The following is a 14269-nucleotide window of genomic DNA, read 5'->3' on the forward strand; positions in this document are numbered from 1 at the left end:
TACAGAATCCCACTCTTTTTGTAATATCGGAGAAAATTACGTTGTGTGACAGTTCTTCTATCCTTTCCCTTTTCCTCTTCAAATCACAACAACCATCGCTTTAACAATCGCATACAATAGCAAATAAGATTAGAGATAGGCTATAAATACTGAGTTTTATTGCTCTCATACTCTTGTAATCCTGTTAAATAACGCAGAAAACCGTTCTGTCTCCTTTCCCAACACCCGCTTCATCCAATAATAGCACGAAAGCAAAACAGCAAGGATTTTACAAAACAGATGCAGTAACTTTTAGTTCAACGTTTAGCATGAAATTTTCTGATCAAGATTTTATTTTTTATTTATTTATTTTTTTTTTTTAATTCATTATGAGTCATGAGGCAGTACATCACGATTCGAGAGTCGTAAAGTCGTCACTCACTGTACTTTAATATTTGGTAAGTTTCTTTATGTTTGTAGTTCAACGCATCTTTTCAACTAAAGGCTACATACAGCATGGGCCTACAGCTTAAAGGTAGGTCGACCTCATACATTTCCACTACGAATCGAGACTAAAAATGCTGTCATCTTGATAACGAGGGACTTAATACTCACTGAACTACATCTTTTTATTACCTGGAAAGCAGAAATTATTATTTGTTCTTAGAATCTGTCCTCAAGAATAACTAACTAAACTAACTCTATGACCTATGGAACCCGGAGATTCAATGCCGCGTTCACTAAAACTCTTCACTGACTTCTATCCTTAGCTAACTGGATCCAGTTTTACTTTTAAATGTTTCAATCTGCGAGATCCATCTTAATATTGTCCTCCCATCTGCGCCTGGGTTTTCCTAATGGTTGTTTTCCGGTTGGTCTTCCAGTTAAGACTTTACAAGCGTTCCTACTTTCTTCCATTCTAGCTACATGATCTGCCTACCTAACCCTCCTAGACTTGATGGCCCTAGCAATGTTTGGTAAACCGTATAAATTACGTAGTTTCTCGCTATGAACTTACCGCCAATCCCATTCCCGTTTCTCTTCGATCTGAATATTCGTTTCACGATTTTATTCTCAAATACTTTGTCTGTGTTCTTCCCTCAGAGTACGAGACCATATTTCGCAACCATATAAAATAACAGGTAGATTATCATTTTATATATTTGAAACTTCAAATTCCTCGACACAATTTGCGACGAACAAGAGTTATAATTTAGACAAAAGTTATATTTTTTTCTGTCGTTAGATGACTTATAAATTAATGCAAAACAAGTTCCATACGTAGTGCATTTTTTTGGAAGCCAATAGAAATAAAAATGGTGCCGAAAGTACGTCATGTTTCACCCATTCACTATTCCTTTCATGAAAATGTCACTTAAACAGTAGGTTGCTGATTGATCCTGAATTCAAAACTCGGAAATAAATGAGATTTTAGTCCCTGTCCTTTAATACAAATTCTGTAGCACCCATCAGTAAATAAGTGTGCAAGTAATCCCTCTGACTTGTCTTACTTTTATTTCAATTGTTTTCGAAATTTATGCTCATTAATAGACGAAAAATAAACAAATCTTTCTTCGCCAAAACAACTGGTTGTAAGGCTCGCGTTCTCATATACGAAAAGCATTTCTAGTTTTATTGTTAAAAAATGTTCCATACCTTATCTTCTTCCACCGTTCCTTTCTTGTTTCCATGCAGAATCCTGGCTATTTCTTCTTCCAGTGGCGTTTGCGGCTGAAACATTTAATAGTAGCTGATTACACTAAATAACTCTATCGAATCTTTATTTCACATACTAATGATACACTTAAATTCTAAAAACAGATTACAACCACAAAGACACATTTTTTAAGCTTGAAAGGAACACATGCCATATTTATGAAAATCGGAATATTTTTACTAAAGTTATGTAGAAGTATTTTCTTATAAGTTGTATTTCACGGTTTGGGTAACTTTCAAGAAAGTTTTCTTCGCCGCCCTCCTCCAGTTATCACTAACTCATTTCAATTCCAAGCAATAGTATTGCGAAGCTTCTAAGAAGACTAAACATGTTATATAAATAACAAATATTGTTACCCGTGTCATCAAGGGATACTATTTTCTACTGTATTTCCTTATTTCTCTAATCATATTCTCAGGAATACTTCTTGATCGTTTCTTAGTTTTGCACTTCTCACTATCAGAAGAGCTAAAAAGAAATACTATACTTACTTTTATAACCACCAGCAGATTATAGAAATATTTTTTGTGGACGCTCTGTATATTTCGTAAAGACAGTGATTATTTTTTCGATTTATACTTTATTCTGCGACGCAAATAAATTCTTTCTTTGGTGGGAATTGCTTCCTTCCCACGCAACTGGACAAAGAAGTCTTTCATTGTTTTTTCATATATATATATTTAAAACATTCCTTTGTGGTGAGAACGTTTCAGTGAGCGGCGAACCTTTTCAGTGTTTCTCCCTGACTTATTAATATGCACAGTCTATATTCTACTGTTATTTGGAACTGAATTAAGTGCTTTCTTTAATCGTTTATGAAAATGTTGCAATAGATTAGAGCAGATCAGAGTAGAACAGGTATCCAAGCGTCAGATCGTCGCCAGCTACGTCGCTTTAGCAGTTCGTTATCTGTAGTTTCACACGCCCAAGTTATCGCAATGTTTCGTGCGTCGTAGCCAGTGGACTAAAATTAACATAAATTCTTTTCCATATTCTGTTTGCATGTACATACAGGTGATTTACCCTGAGTGCTTTTAAGAATGAACTGCCAACATTGACGAATACACTATTGCAGTTCGTATCTCGAACCCCTTGGTTCGGGGAGTGTGACTACAGGTTTCGAGGCAGCAACCACGCACGTTGCGTCAAACGTTAAGTATAATATTGTGCTAAGGGACATAAGCTATTAGCCGGTGAAGGACGTTTTCTTACGGTAGCCCCAATCAATAAATTCCAGGTTCATATACCTAGTGCGCCAAAAAGTTATAAACGCGCCCTTCAACATCAGCATTCCACTTTGGAGACTGTGTTATTTTACCGAAGACTCGTATCGACTCTTCGGGACTGTTTGGAGCAGCAACTAGATTACTACGTGGGATTATCCCGGCAACTTTCCTCCAGTACTAATCCACCAAGTACATCAATGGTGTGAGAAAAGCTTCTATAGTGAAATCTGAATTATAATCTTCTATATATATAACAAAGTGATAAAAGGCTACAGTGTATTGAAAAGGCAAAATGTGATTTTAGTAATGAAGATAATTATACATATTCTGTGTTGTGTTGTGATTGTTTCTCTTCGTCACTTTTCTTTTTAATAGCATTCTAATAAATAAGTATAGTGTTATTTATCCAGTGCGTTTTCGTTGTGTGTATGAGTGATGTTTGTGTGCGTTGTGATCTGGATAACCGTCTGATCGTCCGTGAGGTTCTTGAGACGAAACATCCGAACCATTCGGCGCCTAATGCTCATCTCATCATTGAGACCGACGAGAAATTTGGGAACGATTTTGTAATCCCTTTTTGGAGAGGTCCTTTAACGTCCTACCCAGGTAAGTCCAGGTCTCCAGTAAATACCTATTGGCAGAACCTCGGAGGACAGAACCACGAACAGCGACACTTTGGGCGATTAAGTTCTCATCCAGACATTGGAAAACCACGCTCAGGAATTCTAACTATCATTCCACTTACAGATTTCAGTAATTCCTGAATTTTTAGAGTTCCAAGCTTTGGACTCTCCCCTGGAGTCTTGGTTACGGAGGTTAAAAACAGGAAGGAAAAGAATAGAAACATCAAGGAATAAAAAAAAAAGAACGGACTTACCAAGGAAAGAGCTGTGTTGTACCGAAACACGTTGTCCAGTGGGTAAGCGATCTCCAAAGGAACACATTAGAAATTCAAAAGCGGAAAATCCTATGTCAGGTTTATCGAAACATTTAAAAGAAACGCAACACAGGGTAGAAGATTCAAAAAATTTATTTATTCATTTATAAAAGCTAAAATTAAATATAGATAAGGGATGGCTGAGTGACAAATGGGAGGCGTTAATTACAAAGTTTTCACAACATTGGCATGGCAATTTAAAAAAAAAATGAGTTGGGAACCTTCCAATAAGGAACAAGGAAGTGATTCCGTCAAATTTCAGTTCACTTCACCTCATTTGTAGATGGCTGACGCACTACACGTGTTTTTTGTACAACATAGCTCTTCCCTTGTAAGTCCGTTCCATTTTATTCCTTGATGCTTTTATTCTTCTTTTTTTTTTTTTTTTTTTCCCTGTTTTTAACCTTCGTGACCGAAACTCCAGGGAAGAGTCGAAAGCTTGGAACTATAGAAATTCAGGAATTACGGAAATTTGTAAGTACAATGATACTTGAGTTCTCAATTTATTCTTATTTTCCGAACATAAGAAAAAAATGAATTAAGAACACATTCTACAAATATTCCGGAGAATACGACAGCATAAATAAGCAAACAGTGGCATTTGCCAAATATTGAAGAAAAATAACACACGACATAGGTAACAATATTTGTTCTTTTATATGTTATGAATTAATACGTTAATATGAATATATTGATGTTATACATGCTATGTTTCTATGTTTCATAAAAGCAGTTTGTCCTTATAAATTACTAATTTCTAAACCAAGCAATAAAGGATGATTCTTACGCTTCAAGAACAATAATATTTAACTTAAGAAGTTTTAAGACGTAATAAGTTCTTGATCTATTATGCTTCAAGCAAACGAGGTAATTGGAGTGTTGAATGAAGTTAAGTTTATATTAAACAGGCCTCCCAGCAGAACATTGAAAAAAATTTTGGACAGTTTGGTTTATACAATAGAATATTATGTTCTAAAGCACAAATAAATAAATAAAAATAAAAATAAAAGATGTATTGTAAGAAAAGGCCACCCTTCATCCCAATAGGCAACTAAAAACAAGATTTAGATTAATACAGAATAAGAGTATATATAAACTTTTACTTTTTTAAACTTAATAGACCTGGTGTATTGTTTTGAAAAAATGAAATTGATTGAAATAAATAACTTGATTTACTGATTAAGAGGAAAAAAATCTTGTGGTCCGAGTTGCCTATGCCTTTCCTTCGATCCAGCACTATTATACATTTTTACGTTTACATTTTAAAGGTACAATAATGAACTAGTACACGTGTTACTTTTGCAACACCATTGTTGTGGCATTTTTAAGCCTTTTGGTTCCAGCCTCAATCAGGACTTATGCAGCTGACACGTCATCCATGAGCCGATGCTTTGTTGTTTTGTGAAGTCGAATGTTTCCCCTTTGAAATTAATTTTCCAACTTCAAGAACTTCAACACACATGTTTTCCTCCACTCCTTTTTTGGCACTCACTTTTGTCTTTTCTGCTGTGATCTTATGCTCACTTTCTTGCTGTTCTAATCTCTGTCCATATCTTCACAATATTTTTTATGTGCTTTTTTGTAGTACATTAACATTTCTTTAGCGATATTAACTTCATTTACATTTTTACCCACGGTCTTTAATCGTTCGTAGCCCATTGGTGGTTTCTTCATTCAGTCCTTGTCTCTGAGATGGCATCATATTCTTATTTGTCGAGAAATTACATCCAACAGATGCCTACCCGTGTGAAAGTGTTAAAACTGCTTTCACAAGTTTAGTACTTGTTGGACACCTTGATTTCCTTGCGTTATTTTCGAGCAGCATTATTTTGTTCCAATACAGTCAACACTACAATCAACAAAAAAGTCATCACGTATGCTCTGATCACTCATATAAGTTTGCTACTCGTCTACGGCTTTGTCAATTTCCTGATTAGTCAACACCTAAGGCACACAAGACGCTAATCGTTTCTAAGATGACAATATCTTATCTTGCTCTTCTTTTGCATGTCTAACAGCAGAGTGCAAAGTCTGGCTATGTTTCAAAATCCAGTTGCTTACGGCAGCCTTTGTTGAAGGTAACTTGTTACTTTTATGAAAAATTTCTTTGCATTTGATGTGAATAACTGTTTTTGCACCTTGTCGACTTCTTTCGATGCCAACCGTGCGCCTTCATCACCGACATCAATTTCGTTACCTGGCAGTAGATTTTTTCTTCTTTTACTTTTATATTTACAAGATCAGAAGTTTTTGTACAGATCATTGTAGAGATCAAATACTACACTCTTGTCATTATTCTTTGAATTCACCATGCAAAATGTAGATAAGTGGTTCCTGTTTTTGTGTAATCACAAGGAATTTATCAAACAAAGCGCCTACACTCATAAGAAAATGTAACAGGAAATCTCAAGTTCTGATGGATTCTCTTGTAGCGTTCTCACTGTAATGAAATTTGATTTTGCTTGGGAAGGAAATTTAAGAAGTATTGTGTCAGTGCTGACCACAGAGAGACAATTCTAAAGCAACCAGGATTTTCACCATTTTTCTGCTTTCTATTACTTTTCCAGGGCATTTCTACGACACACTTTTATTTCCAGGTTTTCCAGGACGCGTGAGAACCCTGCATATTATGTACAGCAATATTTGAAGGCTGATGAATACCAACACATCTTAATGCCTAGCCAATACTGTTGCACACACACTGCTGAAAGAAAATGCTAACACAGCCTGCGTTATAAGAAACTGGAGCATGAAAAGGTTCCTCAGCTAAGCTTCATTGGGGAAGAATAAGCACATAAGAAACGAAGAAAGAATAAAAGAAAAAGAGTAGACATGGGAGGATAGGAAAAAGCAAAGTAAAAAAATAGTGAAGATTAGTGACTATTCCCTCAGAAAAAAATGCTAAGACACATTTAGCATATTACTAATATGTAGCAATTTAAATCATCACTGGAACTGCTCTTGGCTTGTATTTTTAATAATTCAATCACTGAAAAATATAGGAAATATAGGACGACCAAAATATAGGACAACTATACATAAATTTCCAAAGTATAGGAAAAAATAGGAAAATAGGACAGCTGGGAGCCCTGTATTAAATCAAAATCGACTATTTTTACAAAAGTCACGATGAAAATTATTTTGTTATTACGTGCAAATTTCTAACTTGGAATCGACTTCTATTAATATATTCAAGAATTTACTATCTCAAGCAACAGGCTAATTTTCTAAGTTTCAAATGGAGCATATGCAAAGTTTCATTAAAAAGGGACCAATTTTATACAGCTTATTACAGAACAGACAAATGTTGAGTCAATTGTGACTGTTGTTAGGATCTTTCAAAGGTGAAATTACGGAAACTGATTATCAGCTCCAAAAATTGTGTATTAAAGGACTTTTAGTTCTACTAATGCTCTATTATACATCAATGGAGTCTGTTGATAGCGAGAAAGAAAAGAACTTCAGAGTCAAAAATAAATAGAAAGAAAACAAAAAGGTATAGGACACTGCACTAAACTTCCTCGCTCGAATTCCTTAAACTACAGTTATTAATGTAGTTCTACAGTTATTAATTAAATATTTTCTTGTGATATACCAACAAAATCGTAACGCGTTTTCGGAAAACTTTGCCAAAAGAAGCCTAATTTCCAGAAGTAAACTATACCTTTCAGATCTTTCCATAAGAAATAACTTATGCCATATGTTAGAATTATTAATCAAATATTTCTTTATAAAAGAACCAAAAAAAAAAAAAACTCTTGCTTATCATTAATTAACCTAAAACACACATGTTGCAATAATTTGACAACAACAGTGTTGCCAAAGGCTGCGCTTCTGCAAAAAAAAAAAAAAAAAAAAAAAAAAAAGACTTGCATTAAATTGTTTTCACATGGCAACACCGCATCAAATGTGTCACATTTTCGCACCAATGGATGAATGTTGATGTATAACCGCCACCAGGTTATAGAAGGATTTTTTGTGGACCCTCTGTATATTTCGTAAAAACAGTTATCATTATTTTCGATTTATACTTTATTCTGCAACGCATATAAGTTCTTTCTTCGGTGGGAATTGCTTCTTTCCCACACAATTGGACAAAGAAGTCTTTCATCGCTTTTTCATATATATATTTAAAACGTTGCTTTTGGTGAGAACATTTCAGCGAATGACTAACCATTTCAGTGTTTCTTCCTGACTTATTATATGCACAGTATATATTCTACAGTTAATTGGAACTGAATTAAATGTTTTCTTTAATCGTTTATGAAACATTGCAATAGATTAGAGCAGACCAGACCTGAACAGGTATTCAAGTGACCAAAGTGGCACCAACTGCGTTGTTCTGCAGTCCGTTATCTGTACTTTCTCACGCCAAAGTTATCGGCGTGTAGTGCATTATGGGCAGTTGACTAAAATTAACATAAATTGCTTTTCTATAATCTGTTTGTATGTGCATACAGATGAGTTAACTGAGTGATTTTTGAAATGAGCTGCCAACCTTTTTCAGTTGACCATTGCAACCCGTACCTTGAGCTTCGGTGCTTAGGGAGTTTGACTCCAGGTCTGGAAGCCGTAACCACGCATCTCGCGTCGAGCTTCAACTCTGACTTTCTGTTAAGGGGCACAAGCTATTTAGCCGGTGAAGGACGTTTTCTTACGGCTAGCTCCAACTAGTGAAGTCCCAGGTCTGCAGACCTTGTGCGTTTAAAATGTTATACACGCGCCCTCCAACATCAGCATTCTACTTTGGAGAATTTCATCTTTACGCTGCAGGATTGTCGGCGCAGCAATTGGATTCATCGTGGGACGATCCAGACAACTTTTCCCCAGTGCTAACCCCCCAAGTGTGTCAATGGTGTGAGAGAAGCATTTACTGTGAAATCCGAATTATAATCTTATATATTTAAAGGGCTATCGCGCACTGAAAAGGCAAAGTGTGATTTCAGTGACGAAAATTATTATAAATTATATTTCAGTGGACAGGACGATGTTGTTTTGCATATTCAGTGTTCAGTGTTGTGTTCATTCCTCTTCGCTATTTTATTATATATATATATATATATATATATATATATATATATATATATATATATATATATATATATATATATATATGATAGTGTTCTAATAAATAAGTATAATGCCATTTAATCCAGTGTGTTTTCGTTGTTTGTATGAGTGATGTTTGTGTGTGCTATGGTCTGGATGATCGTCTGATCGTCCGTGAGATTTTCGAGACGAGACACCCGAATCTCTCGGCGCCTAATGCTCATCTCATTATTGAGACTGACGAGCGATTTGGGAACAGTTTGTAACTCTTCTTGGAGAGGTCCTTCATCGTCCTGTCCAGGTAAGTTCCAGTCTCAGGAGAATACTTATTGATAGGACCACGAATCACGAACAGCGACCTGAACTCCGGACGGTTACAAATAAATGGCGCCCGAACAGCGACACGAACAGAGCCGGTTACAAATAAATGGCTGCCCGAACAGTGACTCGAACTCCTGACGGTTACAGATGCATACTGCACATATACACAGGGATTCACCCGCAGGACATCAGTTTTCTGTAGTTGAATATTGACTTTCTTCGTTTTGTACATTTTTTATTTTACACTTTTATGTAGTGACGAAAGAAAGTACCGAAAATGTTACAAATTCCAACATTGATCATGATCTCAAAAATATCTACATAAAACACGCTTACATTTGTTTCAAGTCTCAGGTCTTTATCGTTGTTGATTCAAAAGATATACACAATCAAACTTTGGGTTGCGCAACTTTACGGACACACTGTACTTATTCATATTAAAATGACCCTTTACAGTTCACCTGGATTAGTGCGGCGCAAATCAAGACAATTTTACAAAAACTAACGTCAAAGCAGAAATCATTACTACTTTACTGGTCCTTCACATTCTTCTGGTTTACAGAAGCTAAAGTTGCAGACAATTTAAAGAAAGAAAGAAAGAAAAAAAGATCTGATGCAAAATGTGATTACTTTTTCTGGAATTTATGTTTAAATTTGTAAATGAAATGAAATCTTTAAGTTTTACGTCCCACCCTTATGCAATGTGGGCTAAAGGAGACGGTGATGATGAGAAATGAAGGAAATGGTGAAATGAAGATAGTGTGAAGAAACGGAAGAACCCCGAGAAAACCCACGCACACGGTGTTTGTCTACCACAAAGTCCACTTGGCGCGAGCTGGGATCGAACCAAAGATCCCATGCACCAGACGTGAACGCTCTACCACTGAGCCACTGCGGCCCCATATTTAAATTTGCTTTCGACGATTTATGTCTCATTAAGAGGCCTCATCACTGCGAAATTAAAATACCGCTAATTTTACAGTAATTATGTGATATCATCAAATAGATAAAAGATAATCGAAAAGTGGCACAAGACCTCCCTAGACAATATTATTCTGCTTGAGATACCGTTATCACGACTCATTTATCTTTCGATTTCCAGACATTTAGAAAATCGGCATTTATTTTCGCGTTTCTAAATAACTGCAAACGGAAAGCTACTACGTGACTCGTGATAACGGTACGTCATGCAAAACAACATCGTCTAGGGAGGTCTTGATCCACTTTTCGATTATCTTTTATCTATTTGAAGATATAACATAATTACTGTAAAATTAGCGGTATTTTAATTTCGCAGTGATAGGGACTCTTAAGTCCTGTAAGTTAGTCCATATAGAACTTTTTAATGAGTCTAATTAAGAAGACATCAGAGTGTGTTCAAACAACAGCATAATTCGTTGAACCAGACATTCTATTTATACATCCCACATCTCTAGGATTTCTATACAAGAAAAAAATATCCTTCGTCGTTCTATGGATAGTTATACTTCTTACCAAGTTACAAGGACGTCTTGGAAGAAACTCTTATTATTCGTTATCAAGCATCGTAGCCATTGGTAGATATGGAAAGTAAGTCGTTAAATGTATGTGAGCTTACCTTAAACTTTGATAAGAATTCGTCGGAGGTTACCAATCGGACATCAGGCTTCTGCAAAGGAAACTGAAGCTGATCTGACATTCGGTTCCTGAACACAATGGCATCCCATCGCCGGAGAGTCTTCTTCACGTTGTCGAAAGCAACAGTTCGTTTGATCTATCATGAGACACAAAGCAAAAATATATAAACTACCTTTCTTTTCATAAAGCTATATATTATTCCTTTATTTTGAAACGAGAATCATATGTACGTTCACGTCCAAACATTTTGCAAACATATTTCTTCCAGTAATTTCCAGTAAATAGACTGTTTAAAAAAAAAATATTAATCATCTAAATTTCGCTAACAAAAGTTATCATTGTTAAGATTCAGGTAAGAAAAGGAGTTTTGACAATGAAATATTACTAAACTTGTATCCGAAAAAAAATCATTGCAGTAGTCTCTTCTTCAGTACCTTCTTCAACTTGTACGCTAGAACTACTGTGGATCCTCTCATCTTAGGACTATCCCAGAAGAGGACAACTCTATGACTTGGAAAAAACAACTTACGAAATACAGAAATTTGTGAAGCACTTGCACACATCTGTAAAACTTTTTAAGTAAAGATTATAAGTTAAATTGAGTAGTACGCTCATTATGAACAAAAACACAAATTCCTCTGTTGGTATAAACTCAATAACACACAAAGAGTAAAAACGTGAATGATTGAATGATGACAGAGCATCTGGTGTGTAAAAATAAATTAAAAATTGGTTGTTTCCTCCTTTCATTAATGAAATGAAATGAAATCTTTGTTTTACGTCCCACGGTTATGTCAACTAGCCTAAAGATGACGTTGATAATGAGAAATGAATGAAATGGTGGAATTAAGAAAGTGGGAGCAAACGGGAAACCCCAGCAAACACCTACCTACACGGTGTTTGTCCACCACAAAGCCCACTTGGCGCAAGACGGGATCGAACCAAGGACCCAATGCACCAGAGGTGAACCCTCTACCGCTGAGGCAGCGCGGCCGTCCTTTCATTAATATATATTATTTTAGTTATTTCCTGATACAGCGCAAAGGAGATATTTTCAGTAACCAAGATTCAAAAGAAGGAAATGCAAAATAGACAGGATTTCGCAAGTTCAGAAAAACACCACATGGATTAAAAAGATAATTTGAAAGCGAGCCTAAAATTACACTAAGATACAAAATTTACTTTATGGAAAAGGAGAAATTTAGGAGGCTGCGCGTAAGTGTGGTGGTATGCCAAAATGAAATATCAAAATACCGACTAAGGATAGGGTTGTCAGAGCAACACGGACACTTTCGATTTCATTGAGAATTGTTAAACTCATTTAATGAAAAGAAAACTACTTTCTACGGTTCATCTATACATAATAAGACAACATTGAAATTAACAGTCTACTGTTATAAAAGCAGTAACCTGATGTAAAAACAGCTACACTGATCTTTTTTATTTTATTTATGACACTTTTTCTACTTTCCTTTTTAATTTACATTTAAATGATATTTCGTTTATTAAATGTTATATTTCAAAATCTGTTAGGCAGTGAAACATTCACGGGAGCTAAGAGATCTCGAAATTTATTGGCTTTCCACGGCAAGACTTCTTGTCCAGAGATCGTAATAAAGGATTTCCAATTTCTTCTCGCTCACAATCCTGTGTACTGTTCGTAAACTTACCTGATTTTGATGTATTTTTAAAATGAAAATTTACAAGTCTCCCGGTATTTTTCTTAGTGACTGTAATTGATGCAGTGGTAAAGAAACAGTAACTAATTAACCTGTTTTCCAAGTCCAAACCAAAAATACGGGCATTTCATCACATTTTATGAGTACGCTACGGACGCCTGGCAAACCTAATTAAGAAACAGATATAGGATTCTGAAGGGGGAAAAGATACCATTTCACACTAATTCAAAATTATAAATTCAGTATCGACATATACTTCTCTTTCTTTTTTTTATCTTGCTACATAAGAGGGGATAAAAAATCTTAACACGATAGGGGAATATGAAAGGGGATTGGGATGAAATTATTGGAAGTTTCACGAATACATGTTAATAACATACAAAACATTTATTTGGCTTCCCAAGTTAACGAAGTCAAAATTGTCCACTAGCCAGAGGTACAAAAATAGTTATAATGACTCTACTTTTGCACGAAATCAACATGTTACCCATATTTTACGTACACTAATCTGCAACTGAACTTTCGTTGACTGTTTATGATGCTGATTCTAATCTTAACTTCTTAGAAAGAAAGAAAAATAGATCAATTTATAACCAAGTGTCAGATTGCCTTTTCTTATGTAATCAGCAGTGACAAATACTGAAAATTAAATATAAAAAGAGTGCATTACCCTGTCTGCCTGAGGCTTTTCCAAAGGACGAGGCAATGACTTGTTCCGACGTTGAACCCTTCGCAGCTTCCGACTTATTTCCGCATGCGACGCTCGTTCCTTTAGAACTCCTGCCAACTCATTCACACGAACTCCGACAGGCTTCGTCAGATGGAACTCCGAGACCTGAAGGCTCGGCTCTTTGCGGCTGGCGGGTTTTACACTAAACACAAAACAGAGCCATTAAACTACAACATCGATTAAAAATTACAAAATAAGATAAACACCGTTATGAATATAATTATCTTATTTATTCAGTTCACTAAAACATAATATGCTTCATTGTAACACGAATGAAATCAGTCTTTTCCCACTTATGTGGGGATCGACGTTTGTGATATCTTGTACAGTCAGTGACAAATGTTCTTTCCGTTTGATGAAATTACTTTCGTAAGTAACTTCAGAATGGAAGGGCAATTTGAGTACAATTTTCAGTAAAAAAAAAAAAAAAAAGTAATTTTCTGTACGTTCCAGGCATAGCATCGTTATTCCCAACGTAAAGAACTTTTGTCGCTGACTGTACGTAAAGCCCTATCCCGGTATTCTCCGTAAAGTTATTTTTAACCACATCCATCCATATCCTTGGTCTCCCTCTACCTCTCTTCCCATTTACTTCCATTACCATCACTCTTCTAGCCACACAGTCGTTTAGTCCATTACATAAATATTTACAAGAGATTACTTATCTCAAAACCACACAGGCTGGCTGTATCAAGAAGTATTTTTTTTCTTTCGAAACGTAACAATTGGACAACTCGTGATGCTTTTGAGGTAAGTAATTTCAGAAGGTGCTTACCTTTACTTGTCCAAATTAATACGAACTGTTTAAACAATTACATTAAGTGCCCTTCTATAAATAAATATCACACGTTTAATATCTTCTTTCAAGCAATCTGTAACACTTGGGAGAAGGTTATTTGAATCCATTAACAATGATTCTCTCATCATCCCCAACATTTTGGCCATAGACTCTGCCTATCTTTCTAGCTGACCTCTTGATGGTATAGAACAGTAGTACTATTAACATTTTCTCAA

The 14269-nt window shown here is 35.5% G+C and overlaps 1 protein-coding gene across 1 annotated transcript in view; it reads right to left on the reverse strand.

Annotated features, from left to right (window-relative positions):
• Positions 1 to 14269, reverse strand: part of LOC145663228 (U3 small nucleolar RNA-associated protein 14 homolog A) — a 49868-nt gene that overhangs the window by 17616 nt on the left and 17983 nt on the right. Inside the window, exons 3-5 of the mRNA XM_081729596.1 lie at positions 13196 to 13397; positions 10827 to 10982; positions 1636 to 1710 (exon numbers count right to left, since the gene is read on the reverse strand). Coding sequence (XP_081585722.1) covers positions 1636 to 1710; positions 10827 to 10982; positions 13196 to 13397 — 433 coding nt within the window. The remainder of the gene's footprint in view (positions 1 to 1635; positions 1711 to 10826; positions 10983 to 13195; positions 13398 to 14269) is intronic.

The sequence above is a fragment of the Thermobia domestica genome, chromosome 10 (assembly GCF_964235325.1).
Source record: "Thermobia domestica chromosome 10, izTheDome1.hap1.1, whole genome shotgun sequence".
In the NCBI taxonomy this organism is placed as follows: Eukaryota; Metazoa; Arthropoda; class Insecta; order Zygentoma; family Lepismatidae; genus Thermobia; species Thermobia domestica.